At 39.7% G+C, this 16681-nt stretch overlaps 1 protein-coding gene across 3 annotated transcripts in view; it reads left to right on the top strand.

Moving 5' to 3' along the window:
* LOC117769703 (magnesium transporter protein 1-like) overlaps nt 1–16681 on the top strand; it is a 65743-nt gene that overhangs the window by 7342 nt on the left and 41720 nt on the right. For all 3 annotated transcript variants that reach the window (XR_004615274.1, XR_004615275.1, XM_034598815.1), the window contains exons 2-3: nt 14515–14684; nt 14769–14886. Coding sequence is in view for 1 of the 3 variants with exons in the window: in XM_034598815.1 (XP_034454706.1) it covers nt 14515–14684; nt 14769–14886 (288 nt within the window). In the remaining 2 variants the exon portion in view is untranslated. The remainder of the gene's footprint in view (nt 1–14514; nt 14685–14768; nt 14887–16681) is intronic.

Here is a 16681-nt window from a genome sequence, read left to right as displayed (position 1 = left end):
AAGACCCCAAGGAACCATATCAACTTGTGGTAAAATGGGCATGCTATGTCCCCTTTAAGGGTAGCATATCCATCTCGATGAACTTGCAGATCCGTTGGGTAATTTTCTCTGCTCGTTGTGCATCGCAGCTCCTCCGTGCTAACACAGAGTTGATGCTAGGTTGAGACCGAGAGCAGGATGCACCGCCACGAACCAGGGTCGGATGTGCGTTGTTCAAGTGGTACATCATTTGAGTCGTGGCCGAGTTGTACTTATACACAGCTTCGCAGTGTTGGCAGTGAACTAAGTAATTTTTTAAATCAAAATGGTCCCACGCTACACTTCGCCGTGACCTCTTCATGTTTACTTTTGAAATACACGGAAACTCGCAGGTAACTGAGTAGGCCTGTGGTGTTTTTTTCAAACATTGCCCCGTGTGGTAAAATGTTTAATTGCTGCCACATAGCGAAAACCATTGTATTCCTTCAAGACTCACACTACGCAACAGAACATGCATTAGTTTTATCGATGAAAAAATAGTCATCGACGAAATTCTTAATGATCAATTATTCGATCGTCGATTTAATTATGCCCATCCCTAATAGTGAGAATAAAATTGGGCCGAGCACAGAGCCCTGTGGAACACCATGGTTAACTTTGGTGCACGCAGATGACTCATTAATTTGCACGAATTGGAAGCGATCAGAAAAATAAGATTTAAACCAGTTTAGGGCGGTTCCTTTAATGCTAATTAACTGTTCTAGTCTCTGTAATAAAATTTGATGGTCAATTGTGTTGAATGCTGCACTAACATCTAACAGAACGAGGACAGACACAAATGTCTGTCCTCGTTCTGTTTTCATTGACAATTATAACTGGGTGTCATCCACAAAACAGTGAAAATTTGTGTGCCTGATAATGTTTCCCAATGGAAGCATATATAATATGAATAAAATTGGGCCGAGCACAGAACCCTGAGGAACCCTGTGATTAACTCTAGTGCGCACAGATTACTCATTATTAATTTGCACAAATTGGTATCGATCCGATAAATAGGATGTAAAACAATTTATGGTGGTTCATTTTATACAAATTAACTCGTGACGGCTTTTGTGTAACTTCTTTTAGTTATTTTTGCTTTAATTGGACGCCAACCAGGATTAAACAACAAAGAAACAGTCATACAGTTAAAACCCCACAAAGGATACACGCAGTAGTTTTGATAAATATACACCCTCACAACATGACACATACAGTTTACAAAATCCCACCACATCAAAATTCCCAGTTCAGTTCTCCTTTAATTCAGTTCAGTTTTCTTTAACGTAGTTCAGTCCCTTTAACTCGGTTCGCCAAAACGTTTCTCGTCTCTGTAGTAAGTTGTGATGATCGATAGTCTTGAATGCTGCACTAAGATCTAACAGTATGATGACAGAGACAAACCCTTGATCTGAAGCTTTGAAAAGGTCATTTGTCAATGTCAATTTTAGGACAGTAAAACGTAGTATATCATGGTGCAAGTAATAAAATAAAATTATTGTAAAATAATTAAAATAAAGATATACAATAAGATAAATAAAATCAGCTGAGATGAAAACATACTCAACTCGAGGAGAAAGCCAGGGAGAACATGTGCGTCTTAAGTAGTGATTTAAAGTGTGCTAAAGACGGGGCAGATCTAATGTGAAGTGGTAGGTTGTTCCACAAATTTGGGGCGGCTACTACGAAGGTGCGATCACCTCTGGTTATGAGCCTTGTCTTAGGTATGTCAAGGAGCAGTTGAGTGGCTGATCTCAGCTCCCTAACTTGAGTGTGCGTACTGAGAAGTTCGGATAGGTAAGGGGGTGCGGAGATTTAAAAGTTAATAGTATGATATTAAAAACGATCCTGTGACAAACAGGAAGCCAGTGTAGGGAGCGCAACATAGGTGTGACATGGTCTCTCTTTTTCTTCCTAGTCAGGAGGCGAGCAGCAGCATTTTGGACGAGCTGCAGGCGTTTAATGGAGGATGGGTCTAAGCCCACATACAGGGAATGGCAATAATCAAGACTTTTTGTGGGAGGCCTTTGCCTTGGCTATTAGTATTGGTTCAAAAAAGCTACTACTGAGGAAATTTGTTTTCAAATTTAAAAGCCCTGTCAAAAAGAAAACCAGGACTCTTTACAGTGGAGTGAGTATTAGGAGCCAGAGGCCCAAGGGTGTCCACATCTTGCAGTTCAGATTGTCCAAATATAATATCAGTCTTATTGTTATTTAATTTGAGGAAGTTTGAATTCATCCATGATTTTATGTCATTTAAGCAGTCAAGCAGTGGCTGCAGTGATGTCTTAATTTTATGTTTCAGGGGCAAGTATGTTTAAAGGCAGCTGGGACACTACCAGAGAGAAGACGGGTGTTTATCAATGACAGAATACATGGGCCAACAGTGTCAAAGACTTCCTTAAGAAGACTAGCAGGATGCTATCGGACGGGCAATTTGTGGGTCGCAGATGGTGAACCACCTCGGATAGGGAGGAGATTAATATGGGTTCGAATTGACCAAAGACAGCTGGGCGCATGGGAGGGATAGGGGGTTCATGGTCAGTGGGCATAGTTAATTTTTTCAACAAATTATTTAAGAAAGGAATCACAGAGGACAGGTGCAGGCAGAATAGGAGTAGGACTACGGGGGTTTATGAGAGTATTACAAATATTAAAAAGAACCTGAGTTAAATATAATCGTAGTTTTTGCCAATTTTACCACTTTCTGGTAGTCAGATAGACAGATCTGTAAGATTGCATATGATACTCTGAGTTTGTCCTTTTTCCACCTTCTCTCTGCTTGCCGACATGCACGTCTGAGGGCGCGGGTAGAGTCATTTAGCCATGGCTCTGAAAGTGCTTTAGTGCGTTTCATCCTCAAAGGAGCAACAGAGTCCAGAGTGCTTGTGCAGGTTGAGTTAAAAAGACAGATAAACTCATCAGCACTGAGAACATCACTACAATCCAAGTTATACAGCACAGAGTCTTTAAAAATAGCAGAGAAATGCAACAGAGTTTGACTATTAATTATACGGCGGCAGCGTCCAGGAGGAGAAGGTTTGACCACAGAGCAAGGGACAGTAATCTTAAATATAACAGGCAGATGATCTGATATACATGTATCACAGATTTCATTGACAGGAACGTGTAGGCCATAAGACAACACAAGGTATAATGTGTGCCCCTTTTCATGTGTGGGTCCAGACATTGACTGGGTGAGATTAAAGGAATTTATAAGATTTAAGAAGTCTTTAGCCATAGGTTTAGTTTCACAGCATACATGTATATTAAAATCCCGGCAAATTAAAAAGTGGTCATAATCCATCGAAATACCAGCAATGAAGTCAGCAAACTCTTGCATAAAGTCCTTGTTGAATTTCGGGGGACGGTACACCACAGCACGGGGGAGGAGGCATTTAACTCAAAGAGCTGAAGCTCGAAGCTAGGTGACAGTTACCGACTTGATTTAAATACAGTGGTTACTGTGACTTTCGTCAAGGCTTTCTCCGTGCTGTGATGAGCTCAAAACCCTGACTGAAAGTCTTCATAGACTTTCTTTTTCTGAAGAAAGTCGCACAGCTGATTGGATACAGCTTTCTCAAGGATTTTAGACAGGAGTTGGAGGTTGGTTTGAAGGATTGTGGTACATATCCTGATGATAATGATAGATTTATTGTATCCGTTAAAGTACTATTTATTAAGGGCAGAAAGTAACTTTGTAGGAATTGTATCTAAAATACAAGTTTTGGGTTTAGATGATGAGATAATTGAGATCAGCTGATCAGGGTGTTCAGAGAGAAGCTGTCTAAATAGCAGGATTCTCAGTTGTTCCTTAAAGGGCCCATATTGTGTAAAATACATTTTCTGGGCTTTTACTATCCGTAATTACTTACAGGGGGTCAGTAGGGACCCTCAAAGTATGAAAACAGTCCCTCCGCTGACCTTTTCACTCAGTCCATTCTGAGAAATATGTTATCGAAACGTCTCATTTCGTACTTCCTCCCCGTATGAGTCATACGGGATCGCACTTGTTTCTCAGCCCCAACCAACCGGTACCAGTCCAGCATCTGAACCCACCACCCCCGCTCCCCACCAAACCTCCACACCGAACGCGACACCAAGCAGACTTGTTGCTGAGCTAGCAGCTTGTTAGCTACCACAGGCTAACCACAACAAACAACACTGAAGAAACACTGCAGCGTGGAGGGATGCAAGGAAGAGAATGTGTCCGTGCAGATTCCTCCTAAGAACGCTACTATTCGAGACCAGTGGTTATGCTTTATTTCTTCTGACTTTCCGTGTCGGTGTGCTCACTACGGAGTAAAGTCTACGTTACTAGGTTGTGAAACTCCGTTGTAAAACTCCATACTGTAACTGGGGACGTTACTCCTACATTGGCCGACTGTCTTGCTAAAACTTGAACAAACATGAGGACGGTGTATCTTACCGTTCAGAAACATCCTGTTGTAACCGACTGTGAATATGTTGCTGGTCTATAGATGTATCCAAACATAAAACGTGTCTTTCAGCTGTGTTTACCAGAGAGAGTCAATGCGCCAGAATGATCACAGTGGGAGTAAGGTTTTCAAAGAATAGATAGAATAGGATTATATGGAAGTAACTTTGTGGTTACAACAATGAGTGGGTTGGTGTACACACTGACTGAAACCAATTGAGAATATATTGCAATAAACACCAAGGCGATCATTGTCAACATGAATATTAAAGTCATAGACAATAATAACTATCTGTTTTCAGGACTAGGCTTGATAAGAATTTAGAGAATTCCGTTTAAAAATACTGAATAAGCGCCAGGAGAACGGTAACCTTAACCAAATAGGATTGGCTGTTGTGTTTTCCTGGATGGGTGTGGCAGATTAAGAACAAGACTTTCAAATGAGTTATAGTTTAGATTCAGGATAAATTCAGCCACATTCAAGGAATGTGTGTATTTATATGACTAGGGGATTCATGAGAGATTTTTTTTCCTATACATTATTTTTTCATCACTGTGTGACCACTAGAGGTGTGCATCTTCACTAGCCTCATAATTTGTGCTTTAAAAAGTATTTTAGACTTTGGTCAGTAGGGGTGTAACGGTTCACAAATCATGGTTTGGTACTTACCTCTGTTTTGAGGTCACGGTTCAGTATGTTTTTGGTAGGGAACAGAAAACAACTAATTTTTTATTACATTTTTTTCAACCCTGGTTAACTGAACAGATTATGGCTGTGTATTTCTTACCTAAGTAAATTTTACGAAAGTAAAATGCCTCTATTTCTCCATATAAGGACATCCGTTTGAAATGAAGAGAGTGGTGTGCTGAACAGAGAAGTTGAAGTTATAAGAGAGAAAAGGTAAAAAACAAGAATTTCACAGCAGAAATTGTGACAGAGGTGGAAGCCACAAAAGAGACATGTTATAGACAGACTGGAAGATGCACGTTTTCATACCGTAGTGTCCTGACATTTAGTTTAATACATAATCTGACTGGTATTGACGGAAATGCAGTAGATAAACCAGCAGCTCCGCCGCCAGTTGCGGACACAATTCGCGTGGGAACAACAGATAACTGACACACAGCTGGTCTGCGGCGCAACATCAGCCAGTGAGTCCAGAGCGGTGATCAACAGTGAAGACTCTCGAGATAGACCGGTACATCGCGATCGACGGGTTGGGACAGTAATTGGTTGAAAACAACTTTTGCCAAGATTTTAGAAAGAAAAGGCAGTTTAGAAATTGTTCTGTGGTTACTAGGGACTGACTCATGCAGATTCTGTTTGAAGTGACTGGATTACTGCATGCTTGAAAGACTGGGTAACGTGCTGGTATCCAGGGAGCTATTGATAATTAAGAGAATACTGGGGCTGATAATGCCAAGAGTTTCTTTGAAGAGTTTAGAAGGAATATTGTCAAGAGAACAGGATTTAAGAAGTTCTCGCATTTAGAAAAAGATTTCTTCTAACCAGGAAGTGGAAGTGGCTGAGGTGATGGATTTTAAAAGTACCCTGGGAGTAGGTATTGTGCTCTGGCATTTTTGACAGCCAGCTGGTATTTATCCAACAGATCCTTCAGTATTTGAAATGAGATTTGGATTCCATACCACTTCGATCTTCACTCTTTACATTACATTATTAAATATCATTTAGCTGGAGCTTTTATCCAAAGCGACTTTCAATAAGTCCATTCAACCATGAGGGTACAAACCCAGAACAGCAAGAATCATGTATTATTATTATTATTAGTATTATTAGCTTTGCCCTTCTTCATTCTCTCCTTATTTCTTTGGTGTTATTTCACGAGGTATGACCAAGGGCTTATCTATTTTTGTTCAGTGGAGCAACAGTGTCAACTGTACTATTAAATAGGGAGAAAAGTTCTGTACTTGCAGAAGATGGTGTAGGCTCAATGCTGGTAGTAGTGGGATCCTCTCTATAGGCTTCTGCAAACCTAAATGCAGTGGAGGAAATTTTAACGCGGGATCGTAGAAAAGCAGGAAGAACAGGAGAAGAGTGAGGCTATTTCAGATTAAAAATAATTACTTTGTTATCAGACCGGTGAAAATCTTCTACCACAGGATTGGAGATGGTAAGACCTGAGGAGAGAACTTAATCTAGGGTATGGGCCTTTACATGGGTAGGGCCCTTCAACGACAGGATTCAAGTAAGTTTATAAAATCACAGGTCATGGCTTCAGTGAGACAACCGATGTTGATGTTAAAATCTCCTAGAATGACAATACTGTCATATTTTGGAGCGATGTGTGAGAGAAGATCTGAGAATTCATTAATACAAATATTGGCTTTGTATACTAGTAGGCAGGAAACTGATGCCATGCTGTCTATTACAGGTTTCAAGGATTCAAAAGATGAAAAAGAACCTTTGGAGATATTAGAGCACTTGACAGAATCTTTGTGAATTACAGCAACTCTGCCTCTGCGTTCATGTAACCTTGGCTGATGAAAGTGAGAGAAACCAGAGGGAGTGGCATCAATGAGAGGGGAGAGGTAATCATGGGTAATCCATGACTCAGTGATGAGGAAGCAGTTTAGAATTTGGGACAAAATAAAAACTGATGAATAAATTTGTTTCACAGTGATCTCACATTTAGAAGACCAAATTCAGAGGGGAGTGGAGACAAAGGTGGGATTACTGTCCTTTTAATTGCATTACAATTTTACTGGAAGGCATGGTTTAGGGATGACATTGCGGTAGGAATGTTATTCACTGGTGGAGTAGCTGGTAGTGAATCAGACGGTATTCAGTCCAGTCTCAGTAGCCACTTCCTATCTGTTATAGCCAGACCACACAGGGGAGCCACGGAGTCAGGGGGTTTGCGGACGGAAGGTTGTAACATACAGGAGGAACTGTAATTGTTGCAGGTGTTGTAGTCCGGCATTAAGATGTAGTGTGCAAATCACTTATTGACGGTATTATTAACCGCATAGACTATATTATCAGTTAAAACATGTGCGCCGAGGCCATTGGGATGAACTCCTTCCTGGGGCATTACAACATTACTCCGCGCTGCTCCATATGAGATAAAGACTATAATTTCAGTTTCTACTATAATGTAGAAAACCTACGGGGTAAATGTTTGTGTTGCAAACATGGGTTTCTGTTCCCCTGTCATGCACAAGGGAACAAAGATCATGGTACAAGACTTAAGTTGACATTGGCCAACCCTAGTTCAGGTCCTAATAACTTCTGATTAGTGTTGGTGTTGAGGGCAGATCAGCGGTGGAGTAAGAAGGGATAACATTCAGCACGGTAATACGGCACAGAGCGTAGCGGAAACCCGACAGTTTATGAATGCACGTCTAGGGAAAATATTAACCGACATGAGCCAAACTAAGTCGTTTAGACATAAAATATATGTCGTTTTTTTTATACATTTTCCGTTAATTGCCCAGCCCTATTTCGTCCTTATGAAAAAATGACCAGCGGTTCCAGAAAAGAAATTGTCAATAAAGTTGTGGAGTGTGCATGTAGCCTGCGGCCAGGTGTGGAGGCTAAAATGACCCACACAGCGACTGAATGGAGGAATGGGCCCGGGGATAAAGATTTGTTTATCATGGACCATGAGGGAGTCACGACGTCAACGCATGCTACAAAATCCTACTCCACCTACATTTTTCATCCGATTGAATTTGGTATATATACTGTTACAAATTTGTAATTTGGTGAGTTTTGTCAGGGGGTGTGGCAGTAGCGTGGAGGCCTATTTCGATGATTCCCCATAAAACATGAAGTGCTTAAAAGTCCATGTATATTGTTCAATCGGCCTCAAACGTCACATGTGCGACAAAGGTCCTTCCCTAAACATATCAATATGATAATATTCAATAATAGTCAGAGAGCCCCCTAGCTGTAACAGGAAATGTCATGTTTTTACATTCATGAAGTGGGCCTCTTAGCTGGCTTGTTGGTCAAGACACCGCGGCCTCAGCGCAGTCGCGTCACTCTACAAAAGTCAGGGTGTGAAGGCCTGTTAATACCTGCTTGCGGGTCTAGTTTTCAAAAAAAAAAATTGTTCCAGGAGGAGTAGGCAATTGCATGTCTTCTAAAACCCACATTTAAATGCTTCCCAGACTGATGGACCAATATCATGTTCAAAAAAATCTTTAATGAAATGTGCGTTCAGACCGAACACAACATACATTTTTTGTGAGTTGAGATTACATACAAAATCAATGCACACCGCAACAGTTGTAGTTACTTCAGCCAGTACTTCGCCTATCCTCTCTTCAACTGTTTTCATCCAGTGTTTTCACAACTTGTACAATGTAGCAACTTGATCACTTCAACCACTAGTCCTCATCTCTTCGGGAGCAGAACAGTTGAATACTCACCGGTTGTGTTTATTTGTTTTATTTAACAAATTCTTCATCTTGGAGAAGAGTCTGATTGGACTTTTTATATCCTGCTTCATGTACATGTTCTATCATTGAGAGATTAAATCCAATGCAATTATGGTCACATCATAATTTATCCTCTATTGATACCCCAGTTATTTTAGATATAAGAGACAATTTAAAAGAAATGAATCCTACTCACTTGATTTTGTCTTTTCCAAGTGTATCTAATCAAATTTGTATTTGAGTCTCCAGATGTCAACTATATCTTAAGAATCCATGAGATAACATATCTTCATTAGTGCATGTGGGTGATCTGCATGACTGTTCAAATCAGTATTCAAGTTGCCCACCATAGAATATCTCCACCTATATTCTGTAACCTACTAAATATTTCTTCAAAGAAAGTGGGGTCATCAGCATTAGGTCCATATGAATTTAAAAAGTACAGCTTTTGGGGCTACATCTCAATCTCTTTAGATGCACAAGGTGCATCCTATCATGATACCAAATGTGCACAGTCAAAATCAGTTAAGATAGTGTGTGTCATGCTAAAGCCCATTATAGAGGCTACATCATGTGATTAAGTGAAACATTTCATTTCTCATCCAAGAGCCTTCCAAGATTCTAAACAGATTCATAACTCATTGCCACAAGTTATTTGTCTTGTTCCCATGACATAGTAACTCGTGGCCACAATTTATTATCTCGTTCCCCCCACAGCCTAACTGACAATTATAATCGGTATTGGCGATTTCACATGAGTATATTATTTCTCATACCTCTGCACTGGAGGTGTAACACAGTCTGTTTCAGTTTTAGATTTTTATTGGCTAGATTTGTTGTTAATTTCCCAAGTTTGAAAACCGTCCTTTAGCGATGTTTGTTCCTTCTTCAATTTCTCCATAAGTGCATCTGTAAACTCCATAGATAGTTTGAGTTGGGAGAAATTGGCTTTTAAATCCTTTAAGATTTCCAGCTTTTGTAGTTGGTTAGAGATGGATGCAGCATCTCCCTGTCTTAAGCAGTAAAGGTGACGTTGTTTTCTGAGTCACTTGTTTTCTGGTCTTTGGTTCGCTAAAACTCCAGCTGTTTACTTTTTGCCATTGTTCCAGCTTTCAATTGTAGTTTTAAAATAGAGTCAAAACTGTTGTAACACAGCATTTTACAGTCACCTGCTGGCCTCTTCAGAATTAAATTCACCAGATTATGCTCTCCATTGTTTAATCCATGCTGTTTAAATGAGTTTATCTTCTTATTCTTTAATGTATTAGGTTGTCGTCATCTTATTAAGTCGTACCATGTCAATATAAACTAAATCTAGCATGCAACTGCCTCAGCCTTTGTTATTCAAGGTGGTGGCCATCATATGGATGGATTATTTTAGCAATGCTGAAGTGTTCACTAATACAGATTTTAACATATTTGTGAACAAACCTTTAGAGAAATAAGCCTTTTGGTTTTACAGAATAAATCTCTTTGACTTAAACACTTTCATGTCTTTATTGAGCACCACCCCTTGTGCTGGTGAAAAAAGTAAATGTACCCTTAGATATTATAATTGGTTTAACCTATTTAGGCAACCATAACCTCAGATAAATTGTTCTTGTTTCTTTAGGTCTGACCTGCAGAATGTTTAGGATGAATTATAGACTATTTTCTGACAGAAGTGTGAATTACTATGTGGTCTAGGCTAGGGCTCCAAATAATTATTTTGATGGTCGATTAATCTTTGGATTATTTTTTCGATTAATCAAATATAAATCGGATAAAAATACAAATACAAAATTTTAACTATTACAAGAGTTTATTCGTAAATTATTAAAGATAATAATATTAGACTTCCAAGCAAGTATGAGCGGGCCCTGAGGTCTGGTTATTCCAATGAAGTTTGAACTAGAAGGGCTACTAGCAGTTTCCAGTAATGGCATTGTTGAGCGATTCTGCCACAGCTGCTAAATATTGTCCTTGGGGTGTGTTCACGGAGTGACATTCTTTGTTGTCATGTTTGAGGCAGATTGGAGCATGTGCAGTGCTCGGGCCTTAATAATATAATATGATAATTCAAGTGAATTGTAGATGTAATGAGAAACCACACATATAAATGACAAACATACTTTGAATCTTACTACGTAATTACAAATGTAGAAAATGTTTGTTTTTAGTTCACTGCACATACAAAAGAAGGTAACACTTACTCATCACAGCAGTGTTGGCTTGTTAATGTGTGGCATTTCTCTAGTTTTGTGTCAGACCTTTCGCTGGTGCAGTGGGCCCTGGGTTCCTACTGGTGCAGGACAGGATCCCTAAATTGTGATTCGTGAATCTGGCCTATGCAAATGCATTTTTATTGATTGATTGATTGACAAGGCCCGGCCTCATGTGGCCGGAATGTGTAGCCAGTTCCTGGATGTCGAAGGCATTGATGCCATTGACTGGCCATCATGTTCCCCTGACCTAAATCCAATTTAGCACCTATGGGACATTATGTATCGGTGCATCCAACACCACAAAGTACTGCTACAGACTGTCCAGGAGCTCACTGATGCCTTGATCCAGGTCTGGGAGGAGATCCCCCCCCTAGTACACCATCCTCCGACCCATCAGGAGCATTCCCAGATGTTGTCGGTGTTATGGAAGTTTTCTGGAAGCTGGTGAAAGGAGAACTCAGGCTGCAGCTGATGTCTTATGCAGAATATTTTAACGTAGACTTGATGCATCTAGGAGACCAGAAGGTGGAACAATATATAAACGCTAACAGAGTAACATGAGCAATTGTCAACCCCAGGTTTGACGATGTCTCCCACAGCATCCGCATATATCTTCCTCTACTTGCGTCACCCATTCCAACAGCACATCCATGAATGGTTAGAATTGCTGTCTGTCTCTGTTACATGTAGGTGTTCGCATCTTATTGGATAGTTAAGCCTAAAGTATGCATAACTAAATCACATTGTCTCCTTACATCTTGCCACTGGTGTAATATGCAAAGAGTTGAAGTTGATGAGAGTTGAAGTTGGTGCCTCTCTGTTTGGCGCATCTGATTTAGATATGAAAGTCCATGAGCGTAGACCGTACAATGTATTGTTGGTTGGCCCTTTATCTATAACCTGACCTTGGGTACTGCTTGAAGAGAGAAGAGTGTTTGTTGAATTAGACGGACCCCACTCTCTTAATGGTGTTGGGACCAGGTATTTGTGAACTACAGTTCGGCCTACATGTATACACTGTGTGCACAATTATTAGGCAAGTGAGTATTTTGACCATATCATCATTTTTATGCATATGTTCGAACTCCAAGCTGTATAAACTTGAATGCATATTGGATTTAAGCATATCAGGTGATGTGTATTTGTGTAATGAGGGAGGGTGTGGCCTAAGGAGATCAACACCCTATATCAAGGTGTGCATAATTATTAGGCAGCTTCTTTTCCTCAGGCAAAATGGGCCAAAAAAGAGATTTAACTGACTCTGAAAAGTCAAAAATTGTAAAAAAAAATCTTTCTGAGGGGTGCAGCACTCTTGAAATTGCTAAGATATTGGGGCGTGATCACAGAACCATCAAACGTTTTGTTGCAAATAGTCAACAGGGTTGCAAGAAACGTGTTGAGAAAAAAAGACGCAAATTAACTGCCAAAGATTTGAGAAGAATCAAATGTGAAGCTACCAGGAACCCATTATCCTCCAGTGCTGTCATATTCCAGAACTGCAACCTACTTGGAGTGCCCAGAAGTACAAGGTGTTCAGTGCTCAGAGACATGGCCAAGGTAAGGAAGGCTAAAACCCGACCACCACTGAACAAGACACATAAGTTGAAACGTCAGGAAATATCTGAAGACAGATTTTTCAAAGGTTTTATGGACTGATGAGATGAGAGTGACTCTTGACGGACCAGATGGATGGGCCCGTGGCTGGATCAGTAACGGGCACAGAGCTCCACTTCGACTCAGACGCCAGCAAGGTGCTTCAACGTCACACACAGGTGTGAAAACTGACCGGGGACACAAGTTTCAACCACTATTGGTCACTCTGGGCCCCATGACCCATGAGGTCACCAGGCCAATATAAGCCCAGTTCTCCCTTCCTCCTTTCTCTTTCTACGCAACCCTCCGAGAGGAGAAGTGAGGCGATCCAGCTCACTTTCTCAACTCACCTTTCCACGCAACCCTCCGAGAGGAGCCCACCTCTTTGTCTGCTCAACTTCAATGGAGGAGAGGTGCAGCTTGCAGCTCACCTCACCAAGGAAACCTCCTCCCAATCCAAGCTCTATCAACCTTCAAGCAGGCCTGACTGGAGCAGGCTGCTAAAACCTTCCAAAATGCAGCAACGCAAACAGCACAAGAGCTGCATCGCAGAGCAGAACCACAACAGGAGCCGCAAACCAGCAAGACGACTTCACTGGACGAACAGCACATCAACCACCTTTTTTCCCTTTTCATGGAAGGGTAACACAACTGGGCTTAATAATTATACTAGGCTAAGCAAAGACTGTTTATTCAATTCCGTGTGATGTTTATAAGTTTGATTCGTGTTGCTGTGATATTTTGGTTATAAGTTATTTGAAAGTTAATGTTAGTTATGTTATGCTCTTCACAGTCTTTCTCTGCATGCATCTAGTAACTTTCTCTAATTTGGCACCAATACACACACACACACATATCTCCACACACATCTCTCTGACCCCCGCTAGATGTCGTAAACATACTAGGGGGGATGGTTTATTGCCTTCATAGGGGCCATCCCCCATTTTGAAAGCACACTCACTCACATAGACACACACACTGATTTATTTCTTTTACTTAGATTTTCGGTGTGTTTTTTAATCCAGCGCTCAATGAGTTGCTGATCTTGGTTTCCATTGACCGTTATTAATTCTGTTGAAGTACACTGCTCACATTTTTTTATTGTAATAGTTAAAATGACGTTAATATTGTAATTGTTAATTCAGGATAGTTAAACTTGGTTAAGAAAAATTTGAACATTTTGTCTTGCTAAATGTTTCTGTGTGGCATGACCTTTTTATAGCTTTTTTTTTTGTTTACTTAAAAAAAATTACATTTAAACAGTGTGATGTTTGTGTGTGTGTGTGTGTGACTGATCACAGGGCTTTTTTACTACCTGTCGTATTTTTATTTGGGGGGGTGCTCTATTTTTTATTTCTACACAAAGTAAAACACAATGTTAATTATCTGGTGTGGGTTTGTGTTTGAGTGAGTGAGAGAGAGGAGCACTCACTCCGTGTGTGTCTAGCCGGGTATGGCGCACTCTGACTCGGCTAGTGGAGCTCGTGCGAGCTGCCTGGCTCTCACTCGCTCACTCGGCTTGTGGCAGAATGGCTGAACAACGCCATCTAGTTGAAACTGCAAGCAGTCACTCTGGTTAAAGCATCATTTGAATGATTTCACATTACATATCGTATCTGAAAACCTCCACCAAGAAAGTTATGTTTTCTTTGCCGATCTGTTTTGCTTTCTTTAACATTGCAGGATAGAGTATTGGACTAGGTGGAGGTATCCGCTCTGCTAGTGCTGTTTTACTTTTTTATTATTTCTGTCTTGGATGTGTTTTACTACTAAAGCCAAATCAATGTGTGAAGCCAGTAATACAAGGATGGTTCATAGTTTTTTGCTTGCGTTTATCTTTGTGTGTGCCCTGTTTAGACTCTGCTGTCAGAGAAGGTGACTCAGATGATGGAGTGGGCCTCCAAGCGTTCAGTCATCAGGATGAATGGAGATAAGTTTCGTCGCTTTGTCAAGGCTCCTCCCAGAAATTACTCTGTGGTCATCATGTTTACAGCTCTGCAGCCACAGAGACAGTGTGGGGTATGCAGGTAAGAAGCAGCAGCAGTAGCAACAGACTTCTGCTGTTTTTATTCTAATGGAATAATTAAAATGTATTCTTGATCTCATTTCAGACAAGCTGATGAGGAGTACCAAATGCTGGCTAACTCCTGGCGTTATTCCTCTGCCTTTACTAATAAAGTCTTCTTTGCATCTGTTGATTTTGATGAAGGATCAGAAGTCTTTCAGATGGTAAGACAAATTCCTGTTTTGTTTTCTATAACCTATGCTATCCCGTTTTAAAACTTATTCCATACCTTCATTAGCACCCTCTGTGTGACTGAGGACTGGCAGTGCAGCCAAACAGTGCAGCCGATCTCACTGGTCAGTGGATCTTCATGTTAAATCAGCACACTTTTGGAGTTCACTGTCATAAATATTAGTGAAATTGATTTCACTAATATTTAGTTGGTTGGAGTGTGTTGAAGGGACTATGCCCTAGTGCACTTATCGATTATTTTTTATCGATCAATCTAACGATAATTTTTTGGATTAAACTAACGATTACGTTTTTTTTTATTACTCGATTCATTTAATAATGAATTTATCAAAATACAATTTTTTTTAAAACTCTAAAAATATCTTTTCTTAAATACAAACAAATCTGACACTCTGAACTGCTAATCTGTCTTTTACAGTCCCATACAAAATCTCTCCAAAATAAAATTAGTGCAAGAGCTTGTTCCATTAATTAAAAGGAATATATAAATCTACATTAAGCTGTCCAACAGCAAAATAAATGAAAACCTAAGTGAAAATTCAAGTAACTATCTGGAGGAATATCAAAACGCTGTGTAAATTCAGGTTTAACAGTCTATCAAAAAAATGATCTTGAAGTAGCAGACTAGTTGTATAAATGTCTGTATGAAGTCAAAAACTGACAAACTGACAAATACAATAAAGTAAGTACAATTTAATGGTATTTCAACAATGTTTATTATTAATTTTCACATTTAACTGGAGGGTACTCTTATAATAAAATAAATGTTATTTTCTCGTTTCGAGTCAAATAAGGTTTGCATTTAAAAACAAAATAGAGTATTTAAAAAAAGTTTAATTTTAGAAAAAATAAATTCTTTAGTTAGAATTTCCCCTTTTCTTCTTTTTTCTTAATATATATACCTCCATTTCACATATGAACAATCTCAACAAATATTAACAACTAACAAGCAGCACAGGTGAAAATATGACCGTAATACGAGAAAAAGTGTCCACCTATGCTAGATGATCATGGGCAATTTTTTTCTTCATTTCAGCTTGCTCTTCAGGTGAGTCCATGCTTTGACTGTGCGCAGCCACCTTCCTTACGACATGTTCCGCGTAATTCGTTCATAAATAATCGATGATGTTGATTACGTCGCCGCGACGCCCCAGCACTGGAGATTTGAGATTAAAATTAATTTTCCTAATGGACTATCCCCATCGTACACATTCTTAAATTGCTCTGTTACACTTGTATCTTGCCAGCGTCGAAGGTTACGGTGTGGTTGCATTTTTTATTATAACTGGTGGCTGGGGTGCAGAATGCAGAATGATGAGCAAAGACACAATTGCTGCATCAGAGACTCTGAAGGAGCCGAATTTGAGAAAGGCCACTGCTTTTTAGCAGCTCAATACCGCCTCAATATTAAAACGTAGCTTTTAAATAAATTTATCTAACATTTTTCTTTAAAAAAATTATGATTCCACCCATGTTTTACACTATCCATTGGCCTGCCAGCTATCAACAAAGCAGTGCATTGTTATTTTGCATGTGCCTGACCACACACTGATAACTAACTGCTGTTCAAACACCATTGTAAGAAATTAATAATGTGATTCCTCTTCAGATAAGAAATGTGATCTCAGTAATGACTCAAAAACCAAATGTGAAACTTTTTGGAGGACTTGATGAAATTATAGACTTACTTTGGAGAATTTTTTTTTCTTTTAAATATGTTTTTTGCAAATTCAACTGTGACCTATATTCTGTGACCTATATTCCTTC

Source organism: Hippoglossus hippoglossus, chromosome 10, assembly GCF_009819705.1.
Source record: "Hippoglossus hippoglossus isolate fHipHip1 chromosome 10, fHipHip1.pri, whole genome shotgun sequence".
In the NCBI taxonomy this organism is placed as follows: domain Eukaryota; kingdom Metazoa; phylum Chordata; class Actinopteri; order Pleuronectiformes; family Pleuronectidae; genus Hippoglossus; species Hippoglossus hippoglossus.
This window is presented reverse-complemented; position numbering and strand designations above follow the sequence as displayed.